This window comes from Protopterus annectens, chromosome 7.part0 (genome assembly GCF_019279795.1).
Source record: "Protopterus annectens isolate FY-2018-M chromosome 7.part0, PAN1.0, whole genome shotgun sequence".
NCBI classification, from domain to species: Eukaryota; Metazoa; Chordata; order Ceratodontiformes; family Protopteridae; genus Protopterus; species Protopterus annectens.
The window spans coordinates 1,949,531,354-1,949,546,852 of NC_056739.1; the positions used below are offsets into that span (position 1 = coordinate 1,949,531,354).

The 15,499-nt window shown below is 45.1% G+C and overlaps 1 protein-coding gene across 1 annotated transcript in view; it reads left to right on the forward strand.

The window, feature by feature from the left end:
- AKAP13 (A-kinase anchoring protein 13) overlaps positions 1 to 15,499 on the forward strand; it is a 2,349,678-nt gene that overhangs the window by 2,230,323 nt on the left and 103,856 nt on the right. Inside the window, exon 27 of the mRNA XM_044078370.1 lies at positions 6,980 to 7,141. Within this exon, the coding sequence (XP_043934305.1) occupies positions 6,980 to 7,141 (162 nt within the window). The remainder of the gene's footprint in view (positions 1 to 6,979; positions 7,142 to 15,499) is intronic.

A 15,499-nucleotide genomic window follows, 5' to 3' on the forward strand; every position in this document is an offset into this window, starting at 1 on the left:
TGTTTAATCTCTTCCCAGATATCCTTAGCTGCCGCACGAGAATCATTTTTAATGCATACTCCTAAATATTTCATTTTATTATGTCCCCATAAATATGAGTATTCCTGAACCAGTTCATGTGTGGGTACATAATTTACTGCTTTTGTTTTAGCTTCATTCATTTTGTATCCCAAAAAGATTTGAAACTGTCTCATAATGTTCCACAACCCTGTATTGTCTTTTTCTGGATTTGTCAGGTACAAAATAATAGCATCTGCAAATAAAGGCATCTTTTCTTGACTACCGTACCAATTTTATCCTTGAATTTCTGAGTCCCTTATTTTCTTTGCCAGTGGTTCTAAATGTACTGCAAATAATAAAGGAGAAAGAGGATACCCATGCCTGGTTGCAAGGTTTACTTTGTTAATAAAGTATAAAATGTAAACAATATGAGTAAATACACTGAAATAAAATTAAACAGTTAGTTGGGTAGGGTGAAGGAATTCATACTATGTATGTGTGTATATGGAAGAGGTGATAGTGAATGCGGATTTATTCAACAATGAAGAAATGATCCGCATTTGAACAGATATACTGAGTAGGTATACAGCCTGAGCCCCCCCCCCCCAGAAAAAGAAAAGTGGTAGTAGAGCTTTTAATATGTTTTATCTTCAGCAGTATGTAGCTTATGAATGTCTTATCCCACCTTTGTAAGAATCATGACTTCAACCCCATGAATCTAACTGTGGATATAAGTTGTTATGTTATGTTGTCCCTATCTCACCTTCGTTCTTGCTGGTTGGGTTCGGAGCCAATCCTCAGCTCCGACTCGGCCGTATACTGTATCCTGAGAGTTTTTACTGGCTCGAGGCTAGTCCCTATCCCAACATGCCTAGCGGTAATTACCCAGATCTAATTTGTCGCTTGCAGCGTCGAGATTGCTGAATACTGGCTCAGGCTAAGTGTTTTTCTTTTTGACTATGTTCAGACATTTTATTAAATATTTCGTCAAATATTTTGCTTGATATTTAGTGTTAGAGTGTTTTTCTTTATAGGTTAGTGTTCTTTCTAACATTCCATTGCTGTTTGTTGTTGTGGCCGTCATTTTCCTTTAGGCCTACCTTGTCCTTGCGAACCCATTTAACTTAGAGGGATCTCCTTCCTTTCAGCCCTGTGTTTAGTTAGAGGGCTTTTCCCTTTTTATCTTCTTTTCTAGGAGCAGCCATTCAAGTTAGAGGCTCTCCTCGGTTGGAGGAGTTCGCCGTTTTAGCTTAGAGGTTCTCCCCTTCCCTCCTTCCTTCTAAAAAAAGAAAAAAAGTAAGAAAGCCTTTGTCTGTAGTTAAGCTAGTTTTGGCAGTTAACTTGTGTATTATCAGTGTCCTTGTTGTTAATTGATAGTATTGGTCTCATAGTATGTCTAAGGATTCCACCAAAGAGTTGGAAACCTTTGGGTTTTAAGAAGTGTGACTCGTGCTCCCAAAAGATGTCCCTTACAGATGGGCATACAAGCTGTGTATAGTGTCTAGGGGCTGTACACCTGCAGGACTCGTGCCCTATATGCCATGCCTTCAGTTCTTGGGTCCTGCAGGAGAGAAAAAATAAGCTGATTTTGCGAGGTTCTGACTTCCGCTCCAATCTCCTCGTTACCCCAGTCTATTGAAGGATCTGGGGGCCGATGCTCTCTCGTTGGCTCTGAATGGCAGAGCAGCATTAGACCCTTGTCCGACCCTACTCTCCCTTTCAGGGCTTCGCCGCAGGTGAGCTTGGTTCCTACATCAGCCTCAGAGCCTTCGCCTTTGGTTCGGAGGAGCTGGAGACTCTTTCTGGCTAGGACCGCGATGCCTTCGAGGTGATGAGGAGTGTGCTGTCCTCTGAGACCGCTCCACCCTCGGCTCCATTGGTTCCTTCTCCTTCGGTGCCGGTGTCTGCCTCCAAACCCCCCCCCAAGCGTAGGAAACCCATGTTCCAGGACGCCCCGTTGGGCGACCCCACCTCTTTTGAAACCTACCCAGAGCACCCCTTAGAGGAGGTCCCTCGGAAGAGGAAGTGTAAGAGGAAGCATTTGGACTCCCCTGAGTCCCTGACATCAGACATGGACTTGGAGGACTCAGAAGGGTCCCCACAGCCCCCCTCTGAGGATGTCTAATTTTCAGACATCCTGGAAATCCTTTGGCAGAGGGTTGACTGGAAATCACTTGCCCCTTCTGAGGACGAGTCTGTGTACCTGGATGCATTTGGTTCCCGACCCTCCACCTCTTGGGTGTCTCCACCTTTCGATCCACAGTTGGCCTTAGTGAGTCGGAAGGCGTGGAGCTCTCCAGAGACTATGGAACCACTTCCGAGAAGGCCCAATGAATTCATAATTGCTCTAGACGATAAGCTTTTTCTGTCTAAGCATGCCACCTGTTGATGCTATGGTGGTAGCAGCAGCCACCAAGAAAGAACTAGAAACTTCTTCTTGTATGTTTTGTTCAGCGGCCTTTACTCTCAGGTCACTGAATTATTTGTCCCACTTTACACGCCTTCAGAGGGATCTCCTAAAGGAGTTGGGCAATACCCTACAGGATCCTACAGTTGAGGGAGCTGTGGGCAAGGTGGCTTCACAGCTTGCGACCTTGACTTCTGTAGTTAACTCCTTCATGAGGCTGATCTCTTACGCAGCAGATGGAGCAGGTAGGGCAGCAGGCACAGGAGTTGCCTTGCGGAGACACTCCTGGATGCTCCTTTGTCAATTTGCAGAGCTCTTCAAGTCCTCCTTTACCAACACCCCCTTTGACGGCTCGTCGCTGTTCGGGCCTCAGGTAAAAGAGACTCTTACCAGGTCTGAACGGGATGGCAAAAATCTGTCTGCTGTGGGAATACGTTTTTCCACTCCCTCTAGACCTTACCCTAAAGGTCAGAAGAGCGGGAAGATGTGGTTCCTGAAATCCCAGGGAGCTTCGCCCAACACACGTGGAGATTTTTCTCCCAGGGGAAAATGGGGAAATAATAACGGAAGACGCCAGTTTCGCAGCAGGGAGAGTCCGCAGAATCAGGGCGACAGAGATGCCTTCTCTGGTAGGCCCTTCCAGTGCTCCTGAAGGGAGGCCCGACTGTCTACCTCTGTAGGCAGTCGGGGGCAGGTTATCCTTGTACCCCAAAGCCTGGCAGACAATCATGGACGATACATGGGTACTATTGATAATATCCAGAGGTTACAAAATTCCCTTCTCCCATCCACCCCTTACAAGAAAACAACAGTAAAGCCCAGATGCCCCAGTCTTCGGGATCAAACAGACCTAGAAGTTCAAAGGTTGCTAGAAAAAAGAGCCATCCAGGAAGTCCCCGCAGACCAAGTTGAATCCGGCACTTCCAAAAAAGTCAGGGGACTGGAGGCCCATTTTGGATCTCAGCAGACTGAACAAATCGGTCAAGAAAACAAAGTTCCGGATAGCAACACTGCAGTCTATTTTTCCCTTTTTGGGTCAGGGCAATTGGATGTGCTCTGTCGATCTCCAGGATGTGTACTACCACATAAAAATGGACAGGCGATCTAGGAGGTATATATGCTTCCTGTTGGGAGCCAGTCATTACCAGTTCAGAGCTCTGCCCTTTGGTCTCACTGCAGCCCCCAGGGTGTTCACCAAATGCATGGCAGTAGTTATGGCTCACCTGAGGCATCTAGGATTCCGGGTGTTTTCATATCTAGACGACTGGCTCCTCACTGCCACCACCGAGCATCAGCTAATCAAGGCATGGGACTCCACAGCTCACACTTGTAGACAACTAGGCATCACCATAAACTATGAAAGGTCTGCCTTGTTGCCTTGTCAGTATATTACATTTATAGGGGCAGATTTAGACACAAGGGCCATGATAGCAAGACTGCCTCAGGAAAGGGTGTCAACCATTCATCGTCAAGTTTCAATCCTCATGGCAAAAAAGAGAATTCAGGCAAGATTTGTCCTCAAAGTCTTGGGTTCAATGGCTGCAGCAATTACTCTGGTCCCTGTGGCGCGTTTCCACATGAGAATTCTGCAGTGGCTCCTTTTTGCTCAATGGTCATTCCAGGATTTACCAATGTCACATCAGATTTTAATCACAGAGTCCCGCAAGAAGCATTTAGAATGGTGGCTTCACTCCCCTCTGGTGACAATGGGCAGATTGTTTCTAACCCCCCAAACTGTAGCCACAGTGTCCACAGACGGTTCCTAGATAGGGGGGGGGGGGGCATTATCTGGGACAGACTGTTCAAGGTACTTGGCAACAACATGAGTACCACTTGCACATCAATGTCCTAGAGATGAGAGCGGTGCTTCTGGCGTTGCAAGCACTACAAGACTCTATACCTACAGGGACTATAGCAATTCAGACAGACAATATGTCGGTAGTATGGTACATCAACAAACAGGGCAGAACCAGGTCTTATCCCTTGTGTCGAGAGGCTCTACGAGTATGGCAATGGGTGATGTCTTCTCAATGCTTTCTGATAGCAACACACATCCTGTGGAAATCTGACGTGATAGCGGACAAGCTCAGCGGGTGATTCTGATGCCTCACGAGTGGTCCCTGAAACAGGAAGTTGCAGACTTGATTTTTCGCAAATGGGGCCAGCTGTGCTGCAATCTTTTTGTCACCCTCTTCAACAACAAATGCAACAGCTACTTTGCCCTATTCCCATCACTGGGACAGTCAACCAGGGACGCACTTGTTCACGATTGGCCCCCAAGACTGCTTTATGCCTTTCCACCATTCCCCCTGATCCCCAAGGTTCTTCAGAAAGCAAGTTGCTGGGTTGCAAGTTAATCCTCATTGCCCCTTTCTGGCCTCGTCAGATATGGTTCCCATTCCTTTGGTCTCATCTGTAGGGGGAGCCTTGGATCCTGGACCCAGTGCCAGATCTCTTGATGCATCAGTTGGGTGCACTCCACCCTTCCATCCAAACTCTCAAGCTGACAGCTTGGTTTCTCCACTCCTGGTCTTATCCAGGCTTCCTGATATTTCCCTGGCAGTTCAACACATTTTGATTTCCTCCCATAAACCCACTACCAGGAAACTTTATGCTAGTAAATGGAAGAGGTTCTCTTGTTGGGCAAACAAGAATGAGCTCGATCCCTTTATTGCACCCATTTCAAAGATTCTCAAATTTCTTGCTGAAACTTTTGAGCGAAGAGCAGCTGCAGCTACTATCCAGGTTCAGCTGACTGCCATTTCTAATTTCCATGTGGGAGAAATGGGCTCTAACATTATGTCCCATAGGCTATGTAAAGCATTCCTAAGAGGTACTATCCTCTTAAGACCTCCAATAAGAGAACCCCCCCGGACCTAAATTTAGTTTTAGCGGCTCTGATTCCTCCCCCCTTTGAGCCAGCTGCTTCTTGTCCACTAAAATTTTTGCAAAGCAAAACAAAAAAGCTCTGTTGAATCAGGCTCAGAATTACTAATATATTCTTACAACGATTTAATGAAGCGCTTTTCATTGCTTTCAATAAAGCAACTTCTTTAGATAATATGAAGAAGTTGCTTTATTGAAAGTGATGAAAAGCGCTTCATTAAATAGTTGTAAGAATATATTAGTAGTTCTGAGCCTGATTCTACGGAGCTTTTTTGTTTTGCTTTGCAGAAATTTTCAAATAGTTTGTTCCCACTAAAATTTTTGACATGGAAGATCCTTTTCTTAACTGCCATTACCTCAGCTAGGAGGTTTCAGAATTACAGGCCTTATCTCTTCGTCCCCTGTACTTGATTTTCCACAAAGATAGAGTTTCTTACCAAAGGTGTGTTCAGAGTACAACTTGAATCAATCCATAGAGCTTCCTGTATTCTTCCCTAATCATGGCAACAAGGCAGAGTATAAGCTCCATCAATTGGACGTTCATAGACAGTTACGTTTTTGTTTACACAGGACCAAGGACTTCAGAAAATCTGACCAATTGTTTATATCCTTTGCAGAGAATAAGAAAGGTTATTCAGTCTCAAAAGTGACTTTATCTAAGTGGCTTTCCGACACTTATCATCTACGTCTACGATTTGAAGAACAAAAAACTACCAGAAAAAAATAGAGGACAGTCAGCTAGGGCCTTGGCTACCTCTGTTGCCTTTCAAAGCAGACTGCATTTATATTCGATCTGTGCTGCAGCTACATGGGCTAATCCTCATACTTTTATCACTCTTTACAAAGTAGATGTGGCCTCCTGGAACAGGGCATCCTTTGGTTCCATGGTCCTGAAGAGTTTTTTCCAGTAAGCCACCCAAGAAACAGGTGCTGGGGAAAGCGGTCCCAACCAGCAAGAATGAAGGCAAGATAGGACAACATAACATAAAGAAGTTATGTACTCACCATAAAGTTCCATGTTTGTTGTCCTTGATTTCGCCTTCCTTCTTGCATCCCACCCTCCTTCCCCCTTCCTGGAGGATCGAGAGGAGTTCCTTTCATTGGCTACACTGGCTGAGTTTCCCTTTACCGTACCAGTTGGTTAGACCTAGACTCCCTTTCTGTCGCTTTGCTGATTATTTACACCTTTATATGCAGGTGTTCTCTTATATGTAAAATATAGTAATTTTTTTACTTGCATAGTCTAGTGTTGGGTTATCACAAACGAGATTTGGGTAACTACTGATAGGCATGTTGGGACAGGGGCTAGCCTCGAGCCAGTAAAAGCTATTGAGCTGTAGTATATGGCCGAGTCGGAGCTAAGAATCGGCTGCAAACCCAACCAGCAAGAAGGAAGGCGAGATCAAGGATAACAAACATGGAACGTTATGGTGAGTACATAACTTCTTTTTTTGTGCTCATTCCAGAACTGTAAGGAAAAGATTCTAAGAGTAATAGTGCTTGTAGCAAAACCGTAAGTACTCTTTTTATGTGTGTTGTAATTAGTTTTAAGTTGAAATAATGAGTATATATTCTTTTTTACTAATGCTGTAGGCACAGTTACTCATTTGTGCCTTAAATAAAAGTAATTTGATGTTCCTGTTTAGTTTTATTGCTGTTTAATTTATTTTATTGATTTATTTTTAGTGGAGACTTTGCACTTCTTAGTGAGTAGGAACATAGGAAGACCTCTTGGAACACAGCTCATAAATAATGGAAACCAGGATGATAGTGTCGGTCCTGTCACCCTCCCCAGAAGAGCTGAGACATTTGCAGGCTTTGATAGTCATCAGATGCATGCTTCAAAAAGTAAGTATTAGCAAACAATAGAAGTAGCAGTGTTATAAGTAAATTAAAATTCAGTTTAGCTTGTCTCCATTTTTTTGTCTTTTATATACTACGTTGTACAGCTTTTATTGTGACTGGATGCAGTAGTTCTTTTCCACAGAATAGACGTCTTTTCTGTAGTACTAGTAATATCTGTGGCACTTCATAACAACTGGTCAGAATGCAGCATGTCTCGTTTCCCTGCAAACAGTCTTTGTATAGTGTTTAATATTTTTTGGTTAGTAGTGTTTGGTTGTATCTTAACTGACTCAAGTAGATCCAAGTAGGCTGAGTGGATGTCCTGATTCATGGAGGGGGTCCTGTAGCTGGCAATGACCTGAAGAGGTGTTTTACCTACATTCAATTGCACCTGAAATAATTCAACGGAATCATGCTGTTTAACCAATCTAGAGGTGTATTTATCTTTATTGAATATTGATACACCACCTACTTTAGTTCTCACACCTTCATTTTGTGGTATGAACATTGCATTTTTGAGTGGAGAGTGATATAATACAGTGACATTGTAAAAGAAACACTGTTCCTCAGCTCCTCCATTATAAGCTGGATGAAAACAGCAATTATTTGTGTATGTATTGGCCAGTTTTTAGGGATTCTCGGCTATTACCTAATGTAGGCAGAAAATTATGTGGTGAACAGTAGCTTATCCAGACCTGTGCTTTCTTTATTACTTCTGTGTCTACTGTTAAACCATTATGTATCTTACCTTTCCTCAAGATGGACTAGGTGCCTGTTTAATTTGTTATTCTTTTAGTGTTTTAATGTTTTTTTTAATGTTTGATTAGCAACCCCTGCTGTAGAAAGCCCACAACAGGCTGTAACTGCTGTTTACAACTCTTCCAACACCAACCTTCAGTTCAGAACCTCTTCATTTCTTAACACTTGGGTGTAGGCACTCCCTTCGTCATTTATCTCTGCTATGTCCACCTACACCATCCAAGTTTTAAACAAATGTCAGTGTGGTGGTTCTCCTACAACAGTGACTAGGAGCATTCTGCAGAAGGCATTTATCTAGTGATTGTTCTGTTCTGTTTTGATATCACTGAGACCCCCCCCCCCCATATATTGCCACTCACTTTGCACCAGTCATCTTTTTTATTGTTTGATGAACTGGTGACGCTCAGTGATTTAGTTCCTTTTCTTTAGTGCACCTGTAGTAATTCAGATGGCATACCAGTGACAGCCATTGTAGAGATCTTATCTTTGAACTGCAAGAACAGGTATTGAAATGAGGATGCTGCTCTGAGGCATGCATGAATAATAAAAGTAGAAACACTTTTTTGTGGTAGCAGCTGAAGTATTTTATTTATTTACAGATTATTGTTTAGCGGCATGTCTTTTAGAGGCATCCTTCCATGGTGGACCTCAGTTAAAGTGCAGATAGATTGGAACCACTAAACTCAGTGCAGGTATAAGTATCACCGCTGAAGCTTACCCTGCTGTAACCATGCCATGCAGTCTGTTATTAATTTGTAAAGTGCAGCTATTGTAGTGGTATATTGTGAGGGCTGAACATTTACTTCTTAAACACATAACCATTTTGTTATAATTGGAGCTGACCACAGTCGTCGTATACATCAAGCAGTATTTTATCCAGGAATGCACCATGTATGCCAAGGCCCACACATTTTCAGAATTATTTATTTTGTTTTGTACTACAAGGTGTGCTTGAATCTCACATACTTCCAACTGCATTACAGCTCATAACCTTGTCTACAAGCAAGACAAATGTCCATCCTTTAACAGCCTGTTTCAGCTTTATGCTCCAGCTAGATTGTTGTGATCTACCGACAACCTCCTCCTTCACATCACTGAATCTAACAACTCAGCAGATGACTCTTTTTTTTTTTTTTTCTCGTCCTGTGTGTTAAAAATTAGGAATGCCATTACTTTGTGAGACAAGAACATTGTTGAGCCTCCTTCAAAATCCAGCTAAAATATTATCTGACAAAGAAATGGCTGTCAGTGCCTGGATATCCTATATAGATAGTATACTAAAACTGAAACAATAAATAAGCACCCTGTCTATTTTATTCACTCCCCCAAATATCATATGTGGATAGAATTACTAGCATAAATACTTCAGTGAACTTACTTCTCCTTACGCTTATCTACTTTCATCTATCTTATCTGTTTCCTTCCCATATCTTTCTTCACTTTCAAGCTGTCACGCTTCTCATATAAAGAGTCTGCACTACCCTATTAATTTTATTTGGCAGTGAACATGCATTTGTCTCCCCCTCCTGCTTATTTCTGACTCCAGTTCACCTACACTACTGTTAACTGAAACTAATATGCTGTTTGTCACTGTTATTTTTGCTAATTCTTAGTATTTGCTGTTATCTATTATAATTATGCACTATATTGCAACATGTATTCATTCCTGTGTAATTATTGCTAGTATCCAGAATCTCTGTTTCTGTATTTTATTTTCCTAGTGTATCGCATATAAAGTATTATATGTGGAGCTTTTCTCACTGGGCCTTCTCTGAAAAAGGATTTTTGACTTTCTTGGTAAATAAAGACAATAAATAAATAGTATACATAATTAGCGTAGCAAATTAAAAAAAAAATAGTTTTTCAAGCACTTTACCTACTAAAAGGTGAATTACAAAAAACAAAAAACTCAAATAATTTGCAGTTGAGAAATGGGACATAAGGGGATGTACTACTCCACCACTGTTCTACCAACTACAGCAGCCATTTTGTCTGTAGCCTTTACAATGTGTTCTGTAGTTTAAAGTTACTACTGTGTCATGGCTGTACAGACAGGAATGCACCACAGTGTTGATACTATAACAACACATTCATACCAGACTCCATTCCCACTTAATGCCGACCAGAATGATGAGTAATGTACATATAGATGTTCATATTGTAGCAGTTTAGTGCAGAACTGTGGATCATAACTCTCAACTGCCCAGATTTTTGCAGAATGTCCAGTTTTTTTTTTTTGTCTCATATATTTGGTCTTCATAAAAACTGTGTTTTTTTGGCAAATCAGTGAGGATTGCATAACTAAATAAAGACGTAATTGAGAAGGAAAAAGTGCTTGGAAGCAGTACCAAAAATCACAACAAACCAAAGCACTTGCAGAACCAGTAAACAAAATGCCTCTTCAGGTTGGTGAACCAAAATGATTTAACGCCACAAAACAATAACTTGCAATGTTAAGTTGTCAATCTCGCCTTCATTCTTGCTTGATGGGTTCGGAGCCGATCCCTCGGCTCCGACTCGGCACTTGCTAAAGCTCGAGAGTCACTTTTACCAGCTCGAGGCAGCCCCATATCCCATGATGCAAGGCGGTAAGTACCCAGATCTCGTTTGCCGCTTCGCTTAGGAGGTCTTCTTTTTACCAGCTCCTGGTAAGTTGTTCACTTTTGTGATATTTAAGCCCCTTTTTAGTCAAAAACACCTTTATTGATAGTTTAAGTTTATATTTCTACCCTTTCTGACAGAAATTCCCTGTCTCCTTTAATTTTTTGTTAGTCAATCTTTCCCTATCCCATCCCCCCCCTGTTAGGGTGTGTGTGTTGGTTTTTATAGAATACCTTTTGGTATTTTGTTTAAGTTAATTTTGACTGGTGTGTGTGTGTGTTGTGTTTTCAGCACCATGTCAAAGGAGAGGGTCTCAGGTTTTAAGAAGTGTGACTCGTGCTGTCAGAAGATGTCTCTGACAGACGGTCACACTTCTTGCCTGTATTGTCTGGGCCCTCTTCACCTGCAGGACTCCTGTGCTATTTGTCACTCCTTCAGCCAGAGAGTCCTGCAGGAGAGACGTAATAAGCTGATTCTTAGGGGCCTTCTTAAGCCGGAGGGCTCTCCGGCTAAGTCGGCTCCACCTAAATCAGCAAGACCTGCCAAGGCCCAGGCTTCTGTATCTAAGCCTGCGGCCTCGGCTCCGACTCGTACTGAGTCGAGATCGGCTCCGGCTGGAGCCGATTCTGGCGTGACAAAGCTTTCGGCACCGATGGCTATCAGTGCCGAATCTGTATTGACCACTTCGATGTCGGCTCCGATCGGTTCCGACACCCATGTGGCACAGGCATCGGTGTCGGCTCCGATCGGCTCCGACACCGTTACTTTGGTGGCTGTATCGGCTCCGGCTGGAGCCGATACATCGAGGCTTCCTGTCGGCTCCGAGAAGTCGGCTCCGACAGGATCTATAGTATCGGCTCCGATGGCTCATTCCAGGAAGAGGTCGAGGTCTCCTTCCTTGGAGCCGATACTTTCGGCTCTGGCTTCACCTCTTCTATCGAACGGAGCCATCGGAGCCGATCTTCAAGGTCATCCAGGTTGTCAGATCATGACCTAGAGAGAGTGGTCAGTAGATTACTCAAGTCACAGGTACTGGCCCAAATGTTACACAGTCCGTCTCAGCAGGCGACTGTTGGTCCACACCCCGTTACAGTTCCTCCTTCAACTCTACCCCAGAGCTTGGAGTTGGAGTCTTCGGGCATGGTTACTGCTACGGCTGGAGGACGGATACCCCCTTCTGTTCCTTCAGCCTCTACTCTTATCTCCTCTTCGAGACCTTCCTTAGAGGGATTCGGTGGTCGGGCTTCCATGGTCTCCTCCGAGGGGGTGAGTGGCATCGGACCCTTGTCCGAGCCCGCTCTTCCCCTTGGAGCCTCGGCCTTGGTGAGCTCGGCTCCGACATCTGCCTCGGAGACTTCCCTTTCGGTAGTCCCTGGAGTTCCTAGCTCTTCGCAGCGGGTTCTCTCGGACCTGCCTGGAAGGGGAGCATTCGAGGTGATGAAGAGTGTACTGGCCACTGGTATCAGTCAGCAGTCTGTTCCCGTAGCTCCTCCCTCTATAGTACCTGTTGACATCTCTGCCACTTCTCTTGCTACAGGACCCAGAGATCCTCCGCCTCAGGTTTCCCCATTGGGAATTTCCCCCTTTTCCGAGGATTCTCCTGATGTTTCGGGAGATCCTCCTAGGAAGAGGACTTGTAAGAGGAAGCATGTAGACTCCCCCGAGTCTGTCACTTCGGATACTGACTTTGATGAGTCAGAGGGATCCCTAGATCCCCTCTGAGGATGTCTCCTTCTCAGACATCCTAGAACTTCTGAAACAGAGGGAAACTGGCCCACCAACAATCCCTCTGAGGATGAGTCAGTATACCTAGAGGCGTTTGGATCTCGGCCCTCCACCTCCTGGGTGTCTCCGCCTTCGACCCCTTATGCAGGTTATTGCACGAAGGCGTGGGCAGCTCCTGACTCTGTAGAGCCAGTCCCTAGGAGGCCTTCAAAATTTATCACTGCCCCGAGTGACAAACAATTCCTTACCAAGGGTGTCCCCGCTGATGCTATGGTGGTGGCTGCGGCCACCAAAAAGGAACTTGCAGATCCTTCCGTGCCTGTCCATCCTCCTAATAAGGACTCTAGGACCATGGATAGGTACAAGCGGATGTTTTCCTCAGCGACCTTTGCTATCGTTAAGCTGAATTATCTTTGTCACTTCACCAGACTCCAGAGATATCCTGAAGGAGCTGGGAGAAGTAGTTCAGGATCCTACAGCTGCAGGGGCTCAAGAAAAGATTGCTTCGCAGCTAGGAACCCTCAATTCTGTTGTTAACTCCTCCATGCGGCTAATATCTTATGCTGCGGATGGAGCGAGTAGAGCCGCAGGCACAGGTGTGGCTCTTAGACGCCAAGCCTGGATGCGGCTATGTGATTTTGCGGATCCCTTTAAGGCGTCCTTCACAAATTCTCCCTTTGATGGGTCAGCTTTGTTTGGCCCTCAGGTGAAGGAAACCTTGACCAGGTGCGAGCAGGACGGCAAGACTCTTTCTGCTGTTGGAGTCCGTTTTCCACCCCTTCTAGGCCTTATCCCAAAGGACAGAAGGGTGGGAAGATGTGGTACCGTAAATCCCAAGGAGTCACGCCGGATTCACGTGGTCAGTTTACCCCTAGAGGCAGAGGGGTAACAACAACAGGCGCGCTCTAGAGGCAGAGGGGTCCGAAGAACCAGGGAAACAGGGAGCCTCTCTCTGATAAGCCCTTTCAGCATCCCTGAGGTGTTGCCCGGCTGTCCCTCCTTGGAGGCAGTCGGGAAGATTATCACTGTACCCAAAAGCCTGGCATTCCCTCACTCAAGACAGATGGGTACAGTTGATCATATCCAAGGGTTACATAATTCCTTTCGAGGAAAGTCCCTTCCCTCAAGTTCCCTTCCAGATGTACCACCGGTCTAAGGGAGATTGCAGAGTCAGAAATCGAAAAACTACTGCAAAAAGAGCCATTCAGCCAGTTACAATAGACCATTCAGAGCCGGAATCTACTCAAGGTTCTTTTGGTCCCCAAAAGACGGAGACTGGAGACCAATATTGGATCTCAGCAGACTCAACAAGTCTGTCAGGAAGACAAGATTCGAATGGTCACTCTTCAGTCAATTCTGCCCTTCTTACAGAAGGACAACTGGATGTGCTCAATAGATCTTCAGGATGCGTACTATCACATCAAAATTCACAGGGGCTCCAGGACATTTCTCCGCTTCGGCTGGGGTCCAGTCACTTCCAGTTCAGAGCCCTGCCCTTTGGTCTCACTACAGCCCCCAGAGTGTTCACCAAATGCATGGCAGTGGTCACGGCTCACCTGAGACTTCAAGGATTCCAGGTGTTTCCGTATCTCGACGACTGGCTCCTGTCAGCCACCACCAGGCATCAGCTTATACAAGCCAGGGATTACACAATAGACCTTTGTTCTCATTTAGGCATCTCAATAAACTTCGAAAAGTCATCCTTATCGCCCTGCCAGTCTATTACCTTCATAGGCGCAAACTTAAACACTGTTTGGATGTCAGCTACCCTTACAGAACAAAGAGTTTCAGACATTCAGACCCATGTCAGGATCATTCTGGCCAACAAGAAAATACAGGCCAGAATGGTTCTAAAGGTATTGGGTCTCATGGCTGCGGCCATTACTCTTCTTCCCCTGGCTCGATTCTACATGCGCCTCCTTCAGTGGATGCTGTTCACACAGTGGTCATACCAGCAACTTCCAATGCATCACCAGATTCTGGTGACACAGACATGCAAACAGCATCTTACTTGGTGGATCACATCGTCTCAGGTTCACCAAGGCAGGTGCTTTGTACCTCCGTCCCCGATAGCCACTGTCACCACGGATGCCTCCTGATCGGGTGGGGGTCATTATCAGGGCAGGATGGTTCATGGGACGTGGCAACCGTTCGAGTACCATCTGCACATAAATGTCCTGGAGATGAGAGCAGTGCTTTTAACGTTGCAAGCCCTCAACGACTTTCTTCCCGTAGGGACAATTGCAGTCCAAACAGACAACATGTCTGTAGTTTGGTATATCAACAAACAGGGCGGAACCAAGTCCTACCCCTTGTGTCGAGCGCTCAGACTTTGGCAATGGGCGATCTCCTCTCATCGGTTTCTGGTAGCAACGCATATCCCTGGGAAAACCAACATTATAGCGGACAGATTGAGCAGAGCTATCCTCATGCCTCACGAGTGGTCTCTCAAGCAGTCTATAGCGGAAGAGATTTTTCTGGAATGGGGTCGTCCATGTTGCGATCTTTTTGCTACTCCCCAAAACAGCAAATGTCCAGACTTCTTCAGCCTCTTCCCTCTATCAGGCCATCCCCCCAGAGGCGCTCTGACCCAGGATTGGCCCCAGGGACTTCTTTATGCCTTCCCTCCATTTCCTCTGATCCCTCAGGTGATCCAGAAAGCTACCGTTTTGAGAGCCAAATTGATTCTCATTGCCCCTTACTGGCCTCGACAAGTTTGGTTCCCGTTCCTCCATCATCACCTTTTGGTGCAGCCGTGGCATCTGGACCCAGTGCCAGATCTTCTGATTCACCAATCAGGTCAGCTGCACCGGTCAATCCCTTCTCTCAACCTCACAGCATGGTTGCTCCACTTCCTTCCTTAGCCAGGCTTCCTTTGATCTCTAACCCAGTTAGAGACATCATAGTAGCTTCACTAAAATCCTCTACCAGGAGGATTTATGCAAGCAAATGGAAACGTTTCTCTTATTGGGCTAAGGCCCAAAATATTGATCCTTTTACTGCCCCTGTTCAGGCAGTTCTGGACTTCTTAGCAGAGATTTTTCATGCAGGCTCCTCTTCTTCCACAGTCAGAGTTCAATTGGCTGCTATCTCCAACTTTCACGTCGGGATAGCAGATCATAATATTATGTCCCATAGGCTCTGCAGGGCCTTCTTGAAAGGAATTTTCCTACTAAAACCTCCGATCAGGAATCCTCCTCCTCAGTGGGATCTAAATCTAGTGCTGACATCCTTGATTCTTCCCCTTGAGCCAGCTGTTTCTTGTTCCCTGAAACA